Source organism: Amblyomma americanum, chromosome 3 (genome assembly GCF_052857255.1).
Source record: "Amblyomma americanum isolate KBUSLIRL-KWMA chromosome 3, ASM5285725v1, whole genome shotgun sequence".
Taxonomy (NCBI): domain Eukaryota; kingdom Metazoa; phylum Arthropoda; class Arachnida; order Ixodida; family Ixodidae; genus Amblyomma; species Amblyomma americanum.
In genome coordinates this window covers 212,512,225-212,530,555 of record NC_135499.1, presented here as the reverse complement: position 1 = coordinate 212,530,555, position 18,331 = coordinate 212,512,225, and the positions used below count along the sequence as shown (strand labels likewise).

General features: G+C 41.8%; 1 protein-coding gene across 2 annotated transcripts in view; it reads right to left on the bottom strand.

The window, feature by feature from the left end:
• The window catches only part of LOC144126004 (NBAS subunit of NRZ tethering complex-like), an 87,461-nt gene that overhangs the window by 54,238 nt on the left and 14,892 nt on the right, over positions 1-18,331 (bottom strand). Inside the window, exons 12-24 of one of the 2 annotated variants that reach the window (XM_077659867.1) lie at positions 16,662-16,778; positions 15,540-15,683; positions 14,464-14,639; positions 13,250-13,319; positions 12,606-12,731; positions 10,575-10,726; positions 9,181-9,318; positions 7,289-7,367; positions 6,175-6,413; positions 3,332-3,418; positions 3,160-3,234; positions 2,391-2,520; positions 84-218 (exon numbers count right to left, since the gene is read on the bottom strand). In XM_077659867.1, coding sequence (XP_077515993.1) covers positions 84-218; positions 2,391-2,520; positions 3,160-3,234; positions 3,332-3,418; positions 6,175-6,413; positions 7,289-7,367; positions 9,181-9,318; positions 10,575-10,726; positions 12,606-12,731; positions 13,250-13,319; positions 14,464-14,639; positions 15,540-15,683; positions 16,662-16,778 — 1,668 coding nt within the window. The remainder of the gene's footprint in view (positions 1-83; positions 219-2,390; positions 2,521-3,159; positions 3,235-3,331; positions 3,419-6,174; positions 6,414-7,288; positions 7,368-9,180; positions 9,319-10,574; positions 10,727-12,605; positions 12,732-13,249; positions 13,320-14,463; positions 14,640-15,539; positions 15,684-16,661; positions 16,779-18,331) is intronic. The other variant, XM_077659868.1, reaches the window with a different exon arrangement.

The window sequence follows — 18,331 nt, the reverse complement described above, 5'->3', positions numbered from 1 at the left end:
TCAAGCAATCAAGTGATGCAGATATGTGGCTGCATTGCTTTCGTACAGATGCCAGAAGAAAAAGTATATGTTGGTTCACTTACCATGCTCATCAAGAGCCTGATCTTCTCCCCATCTGACATCTGTTCCAACTGGACAAGCATCACGGGTTGGGTGATGCGGCACTCGTACACGAGTGTATCAAGGGTTAGCAAGTCGCCGTACAACTTGCCCAGACCCTGCAAACACGCAGCAGGCATACGCCATCAACTGCTTACCACTGCTTATTTTTAGAGCTTCTGCAAGCTGTCTTGAAAAAAAAACAGTTTCTTCACTAACCATGATACATGCACTTGTGTGATTTAACCAATTAGTTATTGACATAGAAAGCAACAACAGTACAAGCTTTATGATATGATGAAATCCTGCTGGGAGATTCAGCTTGAGTATAAGGCACTTCAGCTTACTACTCCCCCTTGTATGACAGGTGCAGATGAACAAAACGAAAAATTTTTTCCACGTGTGTGCTTGAGACTGTTAAAGGGCCACTCAACATCTTAGAAAATTTTCAAAGAACAAGTGCTGCATGAAAACCTCATATTCAGCTCTTGACTTCAAACAAACAAAATTTGTATGCAGAAACATAGAAAATGCGATCACGCACGGCTGACGGGATTTACTGATGGCCGTGCGGCCACAGCTTGACTCGCGGTGCGTACAGCGAAACTGGCAATCGCAACGTTGGCAATGTGCTGGCCGTGCATTGCCAGTCACTGCTCGCAGTGCGTACCGCACAATTAGCGAATGCAATGTCGGTGATGTGTGAGCCGCGCTGCTCGAGGATGCGGTCGCGGCTTGTGCATTTGTATCAGCCGTAGTGATGCGGGAGGAAATTCGGACCTTCTGGAATTTCGCACATTGTGCACAATGCACTCCGATCGTGAAATTTTAGTAATAAGCATCATCGCAAAATTCGTATGAACCATGTCATATCACCGAGATTCTAATGTACTTTGAAAATTTAAAGGGGGACACTACCCTAAAGAGTCAACTTTTTAACTGCATGCTCAATTTCATTGAAACTTGAGGGGCTAGCTTAATCACTGCTGGGACCATCTTTGGCAAATTTCATTCTCCACATTATGCAATCTTTAGGCAAGAATGACTATGTTTGCTTAGGAAAATTATCATTTTGAAAATAAGGGTAATTTTCCTAATTTTCAGGAAAAAAAACAGTCAAAAGACGGAACAAAGCGAAGAGACGAGGCACACACACGACGACTGGTCGTCGTCGTGTGTGTGCCTCGTTTTTTCGCTGTGTTCTGTCTTTTGACTGGTTTTTTATCCTGAACATGTACCAACTGACCCAGATTTCAACTCGACTGCAATTTCCTAATTTCTTGTGTTATGTGGCCTTAGGAATGTTCAGAACATACATTTATGGAAGTATTTTGCTTAGTTTTGTTATATTTGAGGAGAATGCTGTCATGTAAAGAATGACATTCATTTTTCATCATTTGTGTGAACTCATTTTTTAGTATGAAAAACAAAAACAAAAAAAATTGACAAAATGAGTGCACAGAGTGTTCCTCGCAAAATTTCGCTCCAGAATTCCTGCTCCAATACTAATGTTATCAAGTAATATTGGAACGATAATTTTCCTAAGCTGACACTTTACTGAAAAAAACAGGAAAGAAGAAAAATGAACTCACAAGACTGAAAATCGCCCCTTTATTTTGAGTGCTCCAATGTTCCAGAAAACTCCCCAGCGTAATAATAAAATTTGGCAGAGATGGTAACAGCAGTAATATAATATAAACCAGTCCCTCAAGTTTCAATGAAATCAAGCAAGTGGTTCAAAAGTTCACTCTTTAGGGTAGTGTCTCCCCTTAAACAAAAGGCTACGTCTCAGCACCCACTCCTCAATGGCAAGACTAACCTCCTTTCTGTTCTTCTGCAGTCTTTTATGTACAGGGGCAAAAATTCCGACAAGAAAACTCTCAGATTTTATGTTGCCTCGCTGCTCTATAAGCAAGGGGATGAGCACAATTATTCTACATTAATATGCAACAGTGACTATACTTTTACCTGGCTGATATCAAGAAAATCTTTTTTCTCTCACGCACGGCAACCACACATAGCTAACATCAAGTGGTAACTTCCATTTCCATGACTGCATGTCATCTGCAATTAATTTAGGACACAGTATTCATGACTCTAATAAGCCTTCATGTGACAAGGATCCAATCTTTTCTCACTATAAACTAGACGACAAATAATACAAGTTTACATAAAAGAATTATCGTGTGTTGATATGTACAGAAAGTAATTCTGGTAAACTGAGTACTGCGTTTTTCTTGCTTGCGCACAGAGAAAAGCAGTGCTGCATGAATTACAGCAGAAATGCAGACCTCGACATTGTTCAGGCATCCAATCTTTATCAACGACAGGGCATTTTCAACCAAACAGCTCATCTCCTCAATCTCATGGGCTCGCTCTGAATACCACTGGGTAAGCATCTCACAAGTCAGGTTCCCAGTCCTGTAAGAGAGAAAGCCAAGATTCATTTCAGTGCTCACCCCCAGCAAGACAAAGAATACATGAAAGAGCCTTCATAAAATCAAAAATAAAGACTTTAATGCAACTATGGTGCTACATCTGTTTGCACGCAATAATAAACAAAAAATGTGATCATGAACAATACTCGTCACTATATCTATAACAGTTTACTAAAAGAAATAAACAAATGCCATGAAGATGTGCATCAGAGAAGTAAATAAATTAAGTAAGCCTGCCACCCAAGGCAGGCTGCCCAGTTTTTTGTACATGCCCAGTGCAGAAAATGCTACCGCACATGCGACAGTTCAGATTTCAGCTTCAAAGCCCTTCACCCATACTCTCTGACGGGTGCAAATAAAGTGATTTCTCTCTCTCTCTTTCAAGTATCTTATCACTTGCTGTGAAAGTGAGGCCACAGAAATTACATTTTGTAGCTGGATGAAGGCTTCAATAATCAGCTTCATCATGAATGCTCCCATTTGATCTTCAAGTTTAGAATAATGCACAGCTGCTGTCTGTGTTGGTCTTTAATGACACTTTTCTGCACACCTGTGGTGTCCACAATTGGCTGCAAGTACCACAGAACCAATACAGGAAATAAAATGAGGCACTTTAACTCACCACCATTTTTGCAGCATGGGATTGTCATCATAGAAATCCCTGTCGAATGCATCCCACACGGCCACCATAGGTGCCCTGGGACAGCAAAATGCAAACAGATATGTGATTAAGAATTCAGGTGACATGGCTGCACAAGAACTATAAAAAAATGTTCCTCAGGGTCTGCGCTTACTCGTGAATCATCTCCTCGCACCAGTCCTTTTCCCTCAAGTCTCGTAAGCTCCATGGGACCAGCTCACGTGCATTTCCATCTGTTAACCTGAAAGGTGAGTTCAACAGAACATAAGACAATTGTGGACAGATTATCATTTTTTAAAATTGTTTCTCATTAATTCTATGTGCGCTCCATTTAGTATTCTATTACAAGTTCCTCAAACTGGTTAGTTCATTAGCAATTCAGTAGGAGCAAACTACGACTAAAGAACGAACATGCAGACTGCAAAAATATATAACCGTACAGAAGAGTACTTATCTAATCCTTTGCAGCCATTAGCCAGCAATAAAGAACCTACAAACTCCCAGCTCTCTCTTGCTTTTCTCACTCAATATGCAATGCTGTCTAAAGAGGGTTTCTCATGCATGCATTTTTTTTACTGCTCCATCTTTCCTTTCTGTCCCAAGAGAGAAGCATAAAGCCAGCCAGTATACACAACTGCACCTAATCATAATGGCAACATCTGATGCTCAAATTTGAGGGCTTAAATGAGTTCAGTGAGAGTGAAGGCAATTTCCCAGAGAAGGACAATTATATTCTTCTATCAGAAGACACAGGGGGTTTATCGGATGACTCCACTGAAGCTAGAAATGGCACAACAGAGACAGAATTTTATTGCAAGACAAATACCAGATGCCATGGCCTATGCTCAGGAAAATATATTGTATGGTTCTATGCAGAGTCCATTTGTCAATGAATGACCAAAAGATGCAGAGATGTGGCATAAATAAATGTTTTAATAAATGTCTGTGTACAGCAGTGCTGTTACTTTGCGGCATGTGAAATCTGCAAATTAGTACGTCCCAACCACAACTGCAGTGAAGAGGGAGTTATCTGAGGCAGCAAGGAGTTATCTGAGGCATGCATATTTCCTAAAAGCACATGAAATTTCAGAATAAGTACAGTACAATCTGGTACTACAGATTTGAAAGGATCGCAAAAAATTTTATATCACCCAAAATGCATATCATAAAAAAAAAACAAGCATGCTGAATAACAAACAATGCGTTTATACAAACATGTTCACAGCTGACGGGATTTATTTACAGCCAGTGCCACTGCTCAGCATTTGTGGTGCCTGCTGCACAACCGCAGATTGCAGCATCAGCGATGTGTGGGCTGCGTACCATCACTCGGTGCTCGCGGTGTATATTACGCAACTGACCCACATCTTGCGCCCAGCTAATCATCTCAATCCAATCCTGCACAATGGCCCTACCAGGTCATTCGCCACAGTGTATAACAAGTGAAACCACAAGAAAAGAAACAAGACAGAATGCTTTGTTACACAACACTATGAGAGTGCTTGCTTAGCAACGTAAAATGTGGAAATGACAACATCCAAAATAACTGGCGCCATCTATCACAGAAATCAAGGGCCCACCTACTGGTTGGAAAACAGAGCAGCTATGCGCATCTCAATATGCATTCGGGGATGCTTCTACAGCCTTTTTGTTGCTTTTACTGATGAATGGACCTTCTCTCAAGACCAATGATTGAAGACGACAGCATTTGTCTGAATTTTTTGGAAACGAGATGGATGGCGGACATTTATAGGTACAGAATAATATATTTTACGCACTGCATGGACTACCCACCGACACTTCGACCACCCATCAAGCCCATCACGGGTGGGCTTTCAGAAAAGGCTACATCAATGAAATGATGGTCACCATAAGTAATGGTGACCCCGAGGTCAGTCTTTCAAAAGCGGCCTGTGTACTAATCATCGATGAAGGACAGCGCATACGCCATCTCGGTGTGGTTCATGATGGGCGATGTTGTCAAAGCAGGATGTCGGGTGCAATTTTCAGTTTTAAACGCTCGTAACATGAAAATTCACGGTAAAAAAGCATGAGTTTTGAGACCTTGTTCCTAATCGGAACGCACACTAAGAGTCAGCTAAATGTTGGTGCTAAATTCATGCGAACAAGATGTGCGTTTGCAGTCACAGCAAAGCAAGCATTTATCCAAGAAAAACAGCTATGATGACAACGCCTAGTCTGGAGCACATATCGCTGTGTAGGCTCTTATTGCAGGAGAGGAAAAGTTTATCGCCGAATGTCTTTGTTGAAAATTATATACATGCAGTCATAGACAAGGGATTGCTGAATTATGTTTACAGAAAAATTATTTCTATGCTGTTAGGCAAACCAGGCCAATAAAAAGCATGAAAGAGAATGCGCGCTTTAGTTATTGAAATGATCACTGGCTGACTGACTAGCAATGCCATGCAGAATTCTTTTTTTTTTTATTTCCGCATGGATTTGCACCCGTAATCTTTTGTCCATGACTGTACATGTGTTAGTGCTGAGCTCTCTTGTTAGTCACAGAACTACGCAGCTCAATAAAATGTCGAACGTGCACTGTGCCTTCACATGAATGCACCTCAGTGAGATAAGGAGTGCTCAGATGCAACATTGTGCCACCTCAAGTGCCTCTGCCGGACATGGCTTTCACATAGCAATTTCTATAGAAGAAATTTGAGCAAAAAAAAAAGGCACTGCACTTTACTGGAATGATCGCAAAAAAAAAAGTGCACGCCTGCTCGCGGCCAGCAGCAATGCAGTCTGGCTGAAGAGATTTGCTCTCCAATTACATAGAGGGTGGGACATCAGCGGTGTGCCTCTTTCTTGCGCATGCACAGCTGATTTTTGCCAGTCATCAATTACAATGCCAACAACAAAGATCGTTCTAGACTGCGACTAACCAATGGAATTAATGTACCTAACCAATGGGAGGTTAAATAATACGACAAGCACGGAATGAGTACAAGCATGCAATAAACTAGAGACCCGTACCTGGCCTTAGGAAGGCAACTGGCATACTGTGATGGTGGCAAGGTCTCTGGGAAATGGCTAAGCACAGTAAGCCAGTGAGGGAGGGTGAATGCTCCAGCATAGGTGAGCAATGTTGACACAGCTGTGGTGTTTCCTTCCTGCGCGAATGCCAGGGCTGCCTCAAGGGGCGGCTGGCATCGGAACTGCTCGAAGAAGCTGGCGTCAAACTTCTCGGGAGACAGCGCGAGTTCTTCCTGGATCTGTTGTACAACACAGCACAGTAGCACGAAAATTGTGAGAAAGCTGCAGTTGAATACAGTGAGCACAGTCTTACAGAAACATGTCCAGAGGTGACTGTGGTGAGAGCTTTATGCCACAGAATGCTGGACTCGGCCAAAACCAGCAACAATGCTTCAACTGAGCTGATGCGATATGACCAAGTGCTACAGCTGACTAGCATGGTATTATGCAGTTGGTTATGCAGTGACCCCATTCCAATGAGGGCAAAATGCAAAGTAGCAGTTCTGTGTGCTGACATATTAGTGCATTTTAACGAGCCCTTGGTGGCCAATATTACCCCGAGTATTCTGCTCCAGTGCCCGCTTACACACTGCAGTAGTTTTGGGAGATTAAAAAATGTGCGAATACAAATATTATCGCAACCCAGAAGACAAAATCTCATTTTCGATAATTAGCTTCTATAAAGTGAGAAGGGGGAGATTAAACAACTTAAAAGTGTTTAACTGCAGTAGCAAGTAGGATAATTATTAATTAACACACATATGTAAAATGAAATCAGTGATGTACATAGGATTTATTATGCATTTGTAAGCTTAAGATGGTTCATGCCAGTCGATGTCTTAAATTTTGCCTCAAGAAACAACTCTGCCTATATATATATATATATATATATATATATATATATATATATATATATATATATATATATATATATATATATATATATATATATATATATATATATATATATATATATAATAGTTTTTAGATAATGTCCTTGGCGTACATAAATATGTCCAGCACACATGAAATGCACAACATTAACCTTATTCTCAACTCTAATAGCAATTATGAAAAGCTATGTCACATTACTTTCTATTGGTTGGATACACACCTCGTACATGGCCAGTCTGTCTAGGTAGACAAGGAGTTTGAGCCGGCATTCACAAAGCCAGCGCTGATCCAGAGAAAGGCTGCAATTAGAATAAATGAAAGATGCTCATAGAGACAAGAAATAACAATAACATGTACAAAGTTACAAATTGTACAGTGTTGATCATATAATCTGAGGACTGATAATTACGTACCTTTACAAAAAATTATTAACGCTTGTACAAAAATAATGTTGCACATTTCCTCCAGGCAAGAAACATTATGTATTCAAATATTTTTAACAATGAAGAAAGCAAAAGGGGTAGGAACAAAAAATTCTCAAGTCATAACTGCATTCAAACCACATCAACCGGTTCCAGTGTTAGCAATGTCCCATACAACCATACTGTGTGCGTGCAGCTCAACTGCATCAACGACCGAGTGTGTGCAGCCTTACTATGGAAGAGCACCTACATGAGTGCACTTTTTACTTGAAGGAATGCAGAAAGTTGCTACCAAAGAAAGACACTGCTAAGTTTTTTCACTGCGAAAGAAACTGAAACCATCCCTGCGACTATTAAGTCACGGGCTGACACTACTTGCCCGAGAAACGCTCTGAGTGGAACTTTTTCAAGTGTGTTAGCTGAGTAGTTTTGCCAGCCCCACATGCCAGCATAAGATGGAGTTTATAATAATCACCATCAATGCTACTTATATGCTGACATGGTAATAAGAGAAATGCTGTTGGAAAAGCACTTGTCTCACACGAATGCATTTTTTTTCTTCTTTCCCGTGTTGCTACCCCAGTGAGTATGTAATGTTACAGTGACTCATACATATCAGAACACCATTTTGTCATGGGGATTTTAGGAAAACCCTGTGCCTGTAGGCCATCTAGTTAGAATCAATGATTCTGCAATTTAATGAATTTGGGTCAGGGAATTTTCCCACAAATTCGCACACAGTATCGGCGGTACAGCAGTGTGTCAGCTCAAATTACTCACAAATTTTTGTTAGGAGAGGCTGTGTTAAAGGCAAAACTTAATAGATGCAGATGAGTAAGTTTAGCTTGTCTTTACAATTCAAAAGCCCAGCATAATTAGTCGCCTGTCGAAGACAGCTGCACATGACACACCAATGAATACAACAGGTGTGCTGCCTCAATTCATCATAGCACCACCTTACCCATTTAGGCATATTTTTGCTAAGGCATATGTATAAACAATGAAAAATGAATTTGAACGAGATGGAATATAACATTACAACTGACAAATAAAACTGGTGTCTAATATTGCCACATGCTGATTTCCTTCAGTTCTCTTGAATTAGCAGTTCTTCCAAACTCTACTCTAGACTCGTTAGGCTCTACGGACTGCTCCTGTAGAGCCAGCAACAAAAATCTACAGACAATATGAATGCGTGGCTCGTGTACCAAGTTTTAGTGTTTGCCCAACTGTTCCATTGTGGATAGCATTATGACAGTACAACTAAGAAATATGCCACATTTAGCAGCATCAGGTGATACAGAAGGTGCAACATCATTTGGTGAGTCCTGTCTATTGCTATGACACACTGGTAGATATGCCAGTGAAACAGTGGTTGTCAGGTGTCAAAGATGATTGCATACAAGAAACAAACCACACAGACACAAGCAGATACCATGTTTAATGTGTGGGTCCCCATGGTTTCCAGCACTGACCGCAGCGGGACACGTCAGTTGATGAGAGCCACAAAGCTTCATGTGAACATATAACAGGATCAATAATATAACACTCCATACTCTACCAGTGCTGCAGCATAGTGGTAAGATAGCAGTTCAAATAAACGACAGACTAACTAACATGCAGACAGGAGTTGCGATGACTTACTTGAAAAATAAAGAAACCAAGAGAGAGAAGATGCTGCTGCACTCACTTGTTAAAATCTACCTTGGCCAGCCACTCCTTCCTCCAAGCATGCTCTACCGTTTTCCATTTCTCTGCACGCTGCTGCTCAGTAAGGTCTTTGTCCTCGTAAGCATTGTCACAAACAGGAGGCTTGCTCAGTATGAACCTGCAAGGCATTCAGAACAATCAGATAATGGCGAACACTAGGAGTACTGATCTGCGCCAGTGGCGTACTTATATTATCAGGCTCCAATTTCGATTGCCTTGCCACACAGTTTGCATTCTCAAACAGTTTTTAATTTTGCTCCTGATGAGATCTGTTGTTTCTATGAAAGCAGCAATGTTTAGTGGCTAAGACTAGTATAGGCACAATGAAAGTTGTGTGAAAAAAAAGTGCCCAGACCTTTTCTCTCTCCACCGGGATGAAGTGAAAGCTGTAGCCCATCCATGCTTTCTTTAAAGATGGCTACTCCCACAGTGCCTATGCTGCCTAGGCGCATTTATACCATACAATCTAGAATGGGGATACCACAGTTGTTTATAAGGGCAACATGCCAGGAAAAGACATGACTTATACCCCTGTCACACAGGCACCGCAAAGGCCTTTGAGAATCAGGTCCTTATATCCAAAGACGTAGGGAGTGCAGCTACACGGCACAAATGTTGCACCTTTGCCGCTAAGGGCTTTAAAGGCGAAGGCGCCTGTCACAGACCTTCGGAGCCCAAAGGCGCGGCCTTCAAGAACCTGCGATTGTAGTGCCACCCAACATCAAAAAGTAAAAGCAATACAAAAATAGATATACAGCCAACAATGTTTGAAAACATCTTTTTTTTAAACACGAAAGGTGTGTCTGACTGCTTTTTGTACAGGTGTTTATATTTTATGCCCAGATTTCAAGACAGTGAAAGTGTAGCAGCAATACCGAGTGCCCCTGGTGGCCAAGGCAATACACAAAAACTGCTGTTGCTGATGAGTGTAGCTGTTGTAGTCCTTTTAAGGAAGCAGTTAGAATAAAAAAATTGTCTGAACTCAACAAATGAACAGAATACACCACTTTAATTTTAAAACACTCACTTCAGCCGCCTCGAGCACAATAGCGGGTGCTAAGCCTGAGCGACAGTTCACCTTTGGACTGCACCATGTAGCTGCGTCACTGCTCCTTTAAGCTTTCGCTCCTTTGGTGAAAAATGGTGCCTTTACAGGAGAGGCCTTAGAGGAATGCCGTGTGACAGGGGTATTGCAGGCACTATAAAAAGGAATGCCATAGGATAGTTCTGGCTTCTTTTTTTTTTATGACATTCATTTCCAAATGAGAACCTGGTGTTTCTCAACTCACGTGGCAGAGTGATTGACTGGTTGTTGTTTGACTGAAATTTATGCCCTCACTAGGGCAACATGCACTCAGAGAGGAGATAACGCACCTGCCACCATCGGTGCCCTGACCGCAGGCAACTAAAGCTTCCACATCTGTGCCTCGGAGCCCAAACTCCAGCAGCTGCCTCGCAGCGTCCAAGGTTTCAGGTACTCGTTCCAGGCATTCATGCAGCACCCAGGTACACTTCTTGATTTTGCTCTGAATGCACGCAAGGCAAGATGTGAGAGATAAGTCAAGATGTTGGGGAAAAAAGAGATATGCTAGTACACCAGGTTTCTGAGAGTATGGTGTATAGTGAAAACTCGCTGATATGTTAAAAATAAATACTGAAAAAAATGTATTACCCGGGAAAATGCATGATCCAAACAGTCTAATCTTGAAGAATGTAACTGTTGAACAAGGTACAAAGGCATTTATAGACAGATTCAGTTCACAAAAATGCCGATTACAATTTCTTGGCACAAAATCTGAACAGTTCCATTTCTAGTGCTCGCGAAGTTAAGTCTGCATTGCATTACCCTAAGCGTGGAAGGAACTTCCCAACATATCCTGTCCGCCGATGGAAATGATGAAAGCAGTCAAAATTTCTCATCATTTTTGGATGCTTCGCCCCCTCACATTTATTCACTGGGGAATCCGCCACAGCGGTTGACAATCGCAGCGTTCTTGGTTTTCATGCAATGATCTTTAGAACCAGTCTGCTTGAATGTAAGTGCGCTGCTGTAGTTCGGCCCTCTGCACTTTGACATTGCAACGGAACGGCTACGTTTCTTCATGTCGTGTCCCCACTAGAACGTCCCGCTCATATGTTTGCGCACTTTTTTTTTTTATGCTTCGTCCCTTCGCATTGAGACACTGCAGAGAAGCCACTACAATGATTGACTGCCACTGCATTGCAGCTCTTCATGTCACTTGCCCCCATGTTTGGCCTGCTTTTATGTTTGCACATGTGCAGTTGGTCACCAAACGTATTATACGACCAAAACTGGTCTCAATTTCAAACAGAGTAGCCGGGAAATCGCGTTATCCAACGTACGGAAACCAGGAGAAAAATAGTGTAACTTTGAGGGACATTTTTAATGATCGAGATTTTGAGCGCATGAACCGGGAAATCGTATGACCCAGAAAAGTATCAGCGTGGTTTTATTGCAGATGTTGGCATTGGGTTCCTTGATGCCACTTGATGTCTACCTGACATCATGCAATGTTTGACATCACGTAAGTACTACTGTACACTTATTAGACCCACTACTGAGGCCATCTTTGATCCAACTAGTATATACCGTAACATGTGTAGTTTCAGCTGGCACAAATTAGGATGTAGGCAGTTATTGAATGTTGTTTTCAAGCCATACTAAATGCCATATCAATGTCGAACTTTAAAAATAATTGGCCAGGATCCTGTCGTTCCAATGGAAGTAACCCTGTTGCAATTTGACATCGCATGCGATCAGGGTCTTACTTTTCCCTGGGAAATAAATAAATAAATAAATAAATAAATAAATAAATAAATAAATAAATAAATAAATAAATAAACAAATAAATAAATAAATAAATAAAATGAATAATTTAAAACTCAAAAGAAAACTTAAGTATTGAGTACATACAATAAACAGGACCCAGGGCTGTCTGCTTGCAGATGGAAAGCCATAGCACAGATTAAAACTGAGCTAGTTGACCTCATTGCATTACAGAAGTGTTACATTAGGTGTTCAATGTCTGTTTAAGATGTTGGGTTCAATGTAACAGCATAAATAGTGAAAGGCTGCAGCGCTAACACACATGCGACTTTTCCCCACAACACAATGGGTCACACATATGGCTCTAATACTGTCTGGTTCTCCACAAAGTCAATCAAAAGCAAAGCTCACATTTCAAAAGCAATTGTTTGAAACACTTCAGCATGAAAAATCCACACTGTTAAATTAGGCAATCACAAGAAATGGTCCCAACTTGGCAGTTGTAAGCATAAGATAACAAGAGAAATGGAAAGAAAATAGTGTGAGTGATAGCACACATTTTCTTAATCTGACAGTCTGTGACCTTGCAGCTGCAGCTTATGAAATACAGAACACACCAAGTAATCCTGGATGGCAGCTACTGAAGCTGGTGACTTGCGCCACTGGCGCTGGTAGACCAAGTCAGAGTCCAAACCATAGGTTCGTGCCAAGCCCAGGGCTTCTCCATATTCTTCGGCATCTATCTGCAAATAGTTCATTAGCTTACCTTAGTACTAAAATACCTTTTGCATAATGAGAAAAAGAAATTCAAGCATTTGTAAAAGAAGCAATGGAGACTAGCACACACTGAGTCTAGCAAAGCCACTATAATGCCATATGCCTAACACTTCAGCATTTTACATACTAGGCACATACCTGCACTGAGAAAGAGAGAGAGTGAGAGAAACACATGTGACAGCTACGTGAAACGCCTCTTAAAGTTTAACTATCAATCTACTACTGAACTATATACATATTAGCATCAGGGCGTGTAAATTGTGGTGCAAACATCATTTTTAATTTGCAGAAATGCTGTCTTTACAAAACAAGTGAGCAACAAAAAAATAAAAGCAATGCATATGCAATTAGAAAAAAACTTCTACCTCCCCTACATACTCAGGCATTCAGCATTCTGGAGGCCCTCAAGCAATGCCCCTAAATGGGCAAAAAAACAAAAAAAAAAACAAAACAAAGTAGAGTCAAGGAAAAAGCTGTCACTTACTTTAGCTGCAAAGAGCTCTTCAGGTGTTGTTGACTTCACACAAAGCAGGCGGTACAGCTTGGTGATAATTCTGGAACAAAAACAAAGAGAGCAAAAACATGCAAAGTTATTACACAAAGTCACATAAGGCATGCAAACTAGAAACCCTTAAGGTCATCTTCATTTTCTTGCACTAGTTTATGAACATGGCATATGTGAGCTCGCATGAAGCAAGTGCAGCACACCTCTCAATTATGACTGCCTTGGCCATGTGATCAGGTACAGTGAAGTTTAAATTCACTCCCTTCTTTATCGCTTCCTTGTTTCCAGTCCACCCAGATATGTCAGACAGTTACTGCATCATTTCCTTTCCTCAAAACCAATTTTCAATTTCAATTTTTAAATCTCACTGTCTGATGTCAGCTGAATATGCTCTGCTCTTGCCAAGGTGCATAAGAGATTAGAAGCGTTTGTACTTCTTGATATTGCTGTAACCTATATTTCTGCAGTATTTGGCAGCAGTAATGAACTGCTAACTGAGGACGAGAACGGCTCATTCGCAAAAATGCAGTTCATGCAAAGGTGCTCCGTAAAAAAAATTTTCACACAGTTACAGATCTTTATGAATGGTTCCTCACAAGCGCATTACCCGTATCTGTGTTAAAAAAATGCAACAGGAGTTTTGTCACCTGGACCCTGATCATTTCCATTAATACAAAATTTAAAACAGAAAAAAAAAATCCCCCATTTAAAATCCACTTCATCTCCAATGAGCAGACTGCATGGTGCCTATGAGATCTGCAGTTCAAGAGTACTAGACAGTGTAGCTGTGCACAAAACTCTTGCTAAGCTAGCCTCCACAGAGTAATAAATTAGTGCCATGGGTGAAGGCAGTTAGTACTGCATTAATGACGTGAAGTATGAATGTGCTGACATGAAGTAGTAGATGAGCGGAGGCCTTCGGAACACGAAAACTATAATAGAAAGCTTTATTAAGAGGCAGCCTAAGAATGCACCTATGAAATGAAGGGTGTTCTCAGCATTTCCCTGTGTTGCCTACACAGTGCACACCTTAATGCCTCTCTTGGCACCAAGGAACAGGATTTTATTTTTGTGGTTTTGGCGTTCGGAAAAACTTTTGCAGGCACTTGTACAGCAATGATGACAATATGATGACAGCTGGCAACGATGATGATGACGACAACACATATATGATGATGCTGCTTTTCACTCACACTGGCTTTTTTCGCCGTGGTGCAAAACGATCACTGTCAGTGACGTAGTAGAGGGCATGGCGGACTACGCTGCCTGCTTTGCTGGCCACTGAAGTGGCTGGGGAGTCTTCATCACTGCTCTCCCCATCCTCGGCCGTGTCCAGTGATGCTTTGGCAGCTGCAAACTGCCACTCACACTGCACAGAAAAGGAGAAACAAAAGAGGAAGAAAAAACTTAGTATCTTTGCGAGAGCTCATTTGGACTTATCACTATCACTGCATGACTGAGGGTTGCCCAGATGGTACTGACGTCTACAGTACATAGTCATGCATTTCTCTTGATGTAACTCAGTGACTAGCGAAGCTCTCTGCCATTCAGTGGCATTTTTATACTCTGTTTCAGGCATGCGTGAGGGCAATGGCCAAGGCTGGGTACATAAGGTTAGTGACACGGCACATCTCTAAGGAGCATGCATAAAAGGCATGTGATAGCCGCAGCTGTCAATTGAAAAAGACCAATGAGTAGAGAGTGCATGCGGTCCATTTGGCCAATCAGGGGCTGGCATGCTGTACTTTGTGTCGAGGAGCCTGGTGCAATGCATGGTGTGCATGGCAGTGCAGCCTGAGCCCGCCAGATGCTGTCGAACACATTTTGTAGTCAAGCACTGGTGAACTGCAGAGTTGCCTCAGCCAGTGTGACATATCCGTGCTGTGCGCTACGTCATACTGTTTGCAATATGGCGTGTGATGCATTGAGAAGTCGAATTAGGCAGCCCGTTGCTTAATGTGAGCTCACATGCCTATTTTAAGCAGCACGATGCTGCATCATCAGTCGAACTTCGATGTTCCCAAGTTTGCAGTGAACTTGGGCGTTCCTGCATAGCACCCGAGATCTACAAGTTAACTGAGCCAGTGCAAGCTGCCGGCTCAAACTATCCAATAAATTTTATATTAGAAATTGCAGGACTGCAGAAATTCTATGAACTATTCTAAATTTTAAGTTAATCGACATCTCATTATTAAGATTTTACGCCTCAGAGACAGGCATCCAGGCCTGACTACATTAAAGATGAGCCATATGGGAAAGTAGTACTAACCTCCAGAGCAAGAAATCCACGGTCAAACAGCCCAGACACCTGTGGTGAGTACTCGAACCACTCCGGGCTCTCACCCAGGAGGTTTCGCCGAGACAGGAGGGAGATGACCTTGACAGCACCCGAATGGTGGGCCACAATCAGGCACTGCCAAAGTCAAATAATGGCCTCAGAGATTCTTGCATCACAACACAGTTATGGTACCAATTTGATTATGTATATAACTGCCTCCTTTTTTTTCTCTCTGTATTCCCACCATTGGCTTCTCATTCAACATGGAAAGTTGGAAAAAAAAAATATGGACTGAAAACTAAATCTGATTTTCTTTTTATCTCATCTTGATAATTATTTTCCTTTATATAGCTGCCACATGCAGTCATCTCAATGCAGGTTGAGCACAGTTGTTTATTTCGCCCTGTGTTCAAGGAAGGCAAATGTGTCTGCCTTTAGTCAGGGGTCTCCTGATATTTTCTTCTCTGAAAATAAATTAGAATCCAAAGTGTTTCGCTGCACATCAAAGATAAACAATCCAAACACATACTTCTTTTGATTCCTGTGATCTTATACGGGCACCTTCAGATGCTAGAATGTCTGCCTATTACTCACACTGAGGAAAGGAAAAGTTAAGCAGGAATTTCAGTACATACTGCAAACAAATTAACTTTTGCGAGCTCTATATTTTGCGAATTTGGGAAAAATTGCAAGGTCAGAACATTTCACGCGTACTAAATGCTGCCAGGCACAGGTGATAGGCCCCTTAGTGCTCATTTTGCCCATATTTGTGCAGCAAATTTTTCACAAGCTCTGTGTGATTCCTGAAAAGCATGAAAATGAGGCCTTCGCGAAGATAGCCATTTACATTATAAGGAGGTGCTGTACTAAAACAACAGAACACTACACACTACAGAATACAAACTATCACCTATAAAAGCTCTAACCCTCCAAATACAAGCTGCCATATAAACTACCTCTCCTTTTCACAATTACATGTGCTCAGTGTTTCGGGAACAGTGAGGGGACTACATGGCAGTTAGCAGCCCACTTCATTCACTGACCTGCTTTGAAATACAGCATGAGTGAATTACACATATAAAAGGCAACGAAATGTTTGTTCCTGACACTTACATCATCAGACCACCAATTCATGTCACAAATGGTGAGCTGTGTTGACTCAGGGCGCAGGGACAGATAGCGACGTTTGCTGAGCTTGTGAGCCTGGGGGTTCAGGAGGTCAAACTTGGGCTGCACACACAAGTGAAGCATACACTTGTCTTCAAAACAAATAGCTTTTAAAGGGACTATGCAATAAATTAATTGAGGTTACATAAAGCAGACGAGAGATTGGCATTCGATCAGTCGTCCCCCCAGTGCAAGAATTTTTGAGCTAGCATCGATAACAACCAAGATATAGACGATTAAAAATTACGCTCCTCCTCTCCCTCTCAACTCGTACACGCGGGGCAACAGAAAAAAAAAATAAAGAAAACAGGTCTGGGACTGGGCCCCGCCTATGAACATGTCATCCGCTGACGTTCGGTTTGCAACTTCCGTTGTCGCACCCAGCATCCCAGCAGCAGCATTGACAGCGTCTCCGCGGTCTCTCTTCGCCTTTCTGGATTGCGGCGCGCTTCGCATTCTTTTGCTTGTCGTCTGTTGTTGCGGACGAAAAAGACACTGCGGGTGGCCCCGCAACTCCTGACAGAAAGAGGCGGCAGAGGTAAATTTAAACCGTATGCACGAAGGCAGTGACCTGGCTCGCGCGGCGGCACAAGCAGAGAACTTTCACGGCTACCGGAAGTGTGCCCGTGACGTCGTGGCTGCCGTGGCTCCAGCGAATAACAGCGTGTGGTGGCCTCCCGACGTCACGGAAGTAGTGACATCTATTTTCACGATTTTACTTTCAGAACCGGTCACTATGAAAACAACAATTGGCCCGCGAATTTTGAAAAACACGGTTTTTAAAAATTTATAATAAATTGCCGGCTGAGTTCCGAAGACTCATACTTAGTGTAAATGCTCATCAGCATCATTTCTAAGCATTGTAAACATTTACGAGCGACTTTTAATTCATTGCATAGTCCCTTTAAGGGATCTATTTTTATTGTCAAGGGCTACCGTTTTGGCCAGTTGGTGGTGAAACATAGAAAGTGTAACATAGGAAGTGAGAGAGACACGGGACATGTGCCTCTCTCTCTCATGCCTTGGTTCTCCTGTGCTGTGAAACCTTATTTTAGCTTTCGTTTTCCTAAAAGGTATTCACCAGAGTAGAATCCTCAGAATCCTTACTGACACCAAGCACCAGTCGTTCACAAAGCATCACCTTGGTCAACCAAGATGGATCATCTGTTCCCACTGAACACCGTTCAGACGTCATGAATTCATATTTTTCGTCAGTTTTCACCCACGAACCTCCCTTGAACATACCAACATTTCCAGACTCAAATTTTTCTCAGATGCCCCCAGTTTGCATTACAACAGATGGTATTACAAAATTAATTGACAATCTTAAAACATCGAGCGCACCTGGGCCTGATGGAATAACCGCGAAATTACTTAAAAGTACAAAGGACATTTCCAGTCAATTCCTGAAAGTAATTTTTGAACAGTCTATATCAACGGGTGAACTACCTAAAGATTGGAAAATAAGTAAAGTTGTGCCGGTGTTTAAGGCTGGTAACCGATCAGACCCATCCAATTATCGCCCCATTTCCTTGACATGCATTGCCTGTAAACTTCTCGAACACATAATATACTCACAAGTCGCATCGCATCTCGATCATAACTCTTTCTTTTTC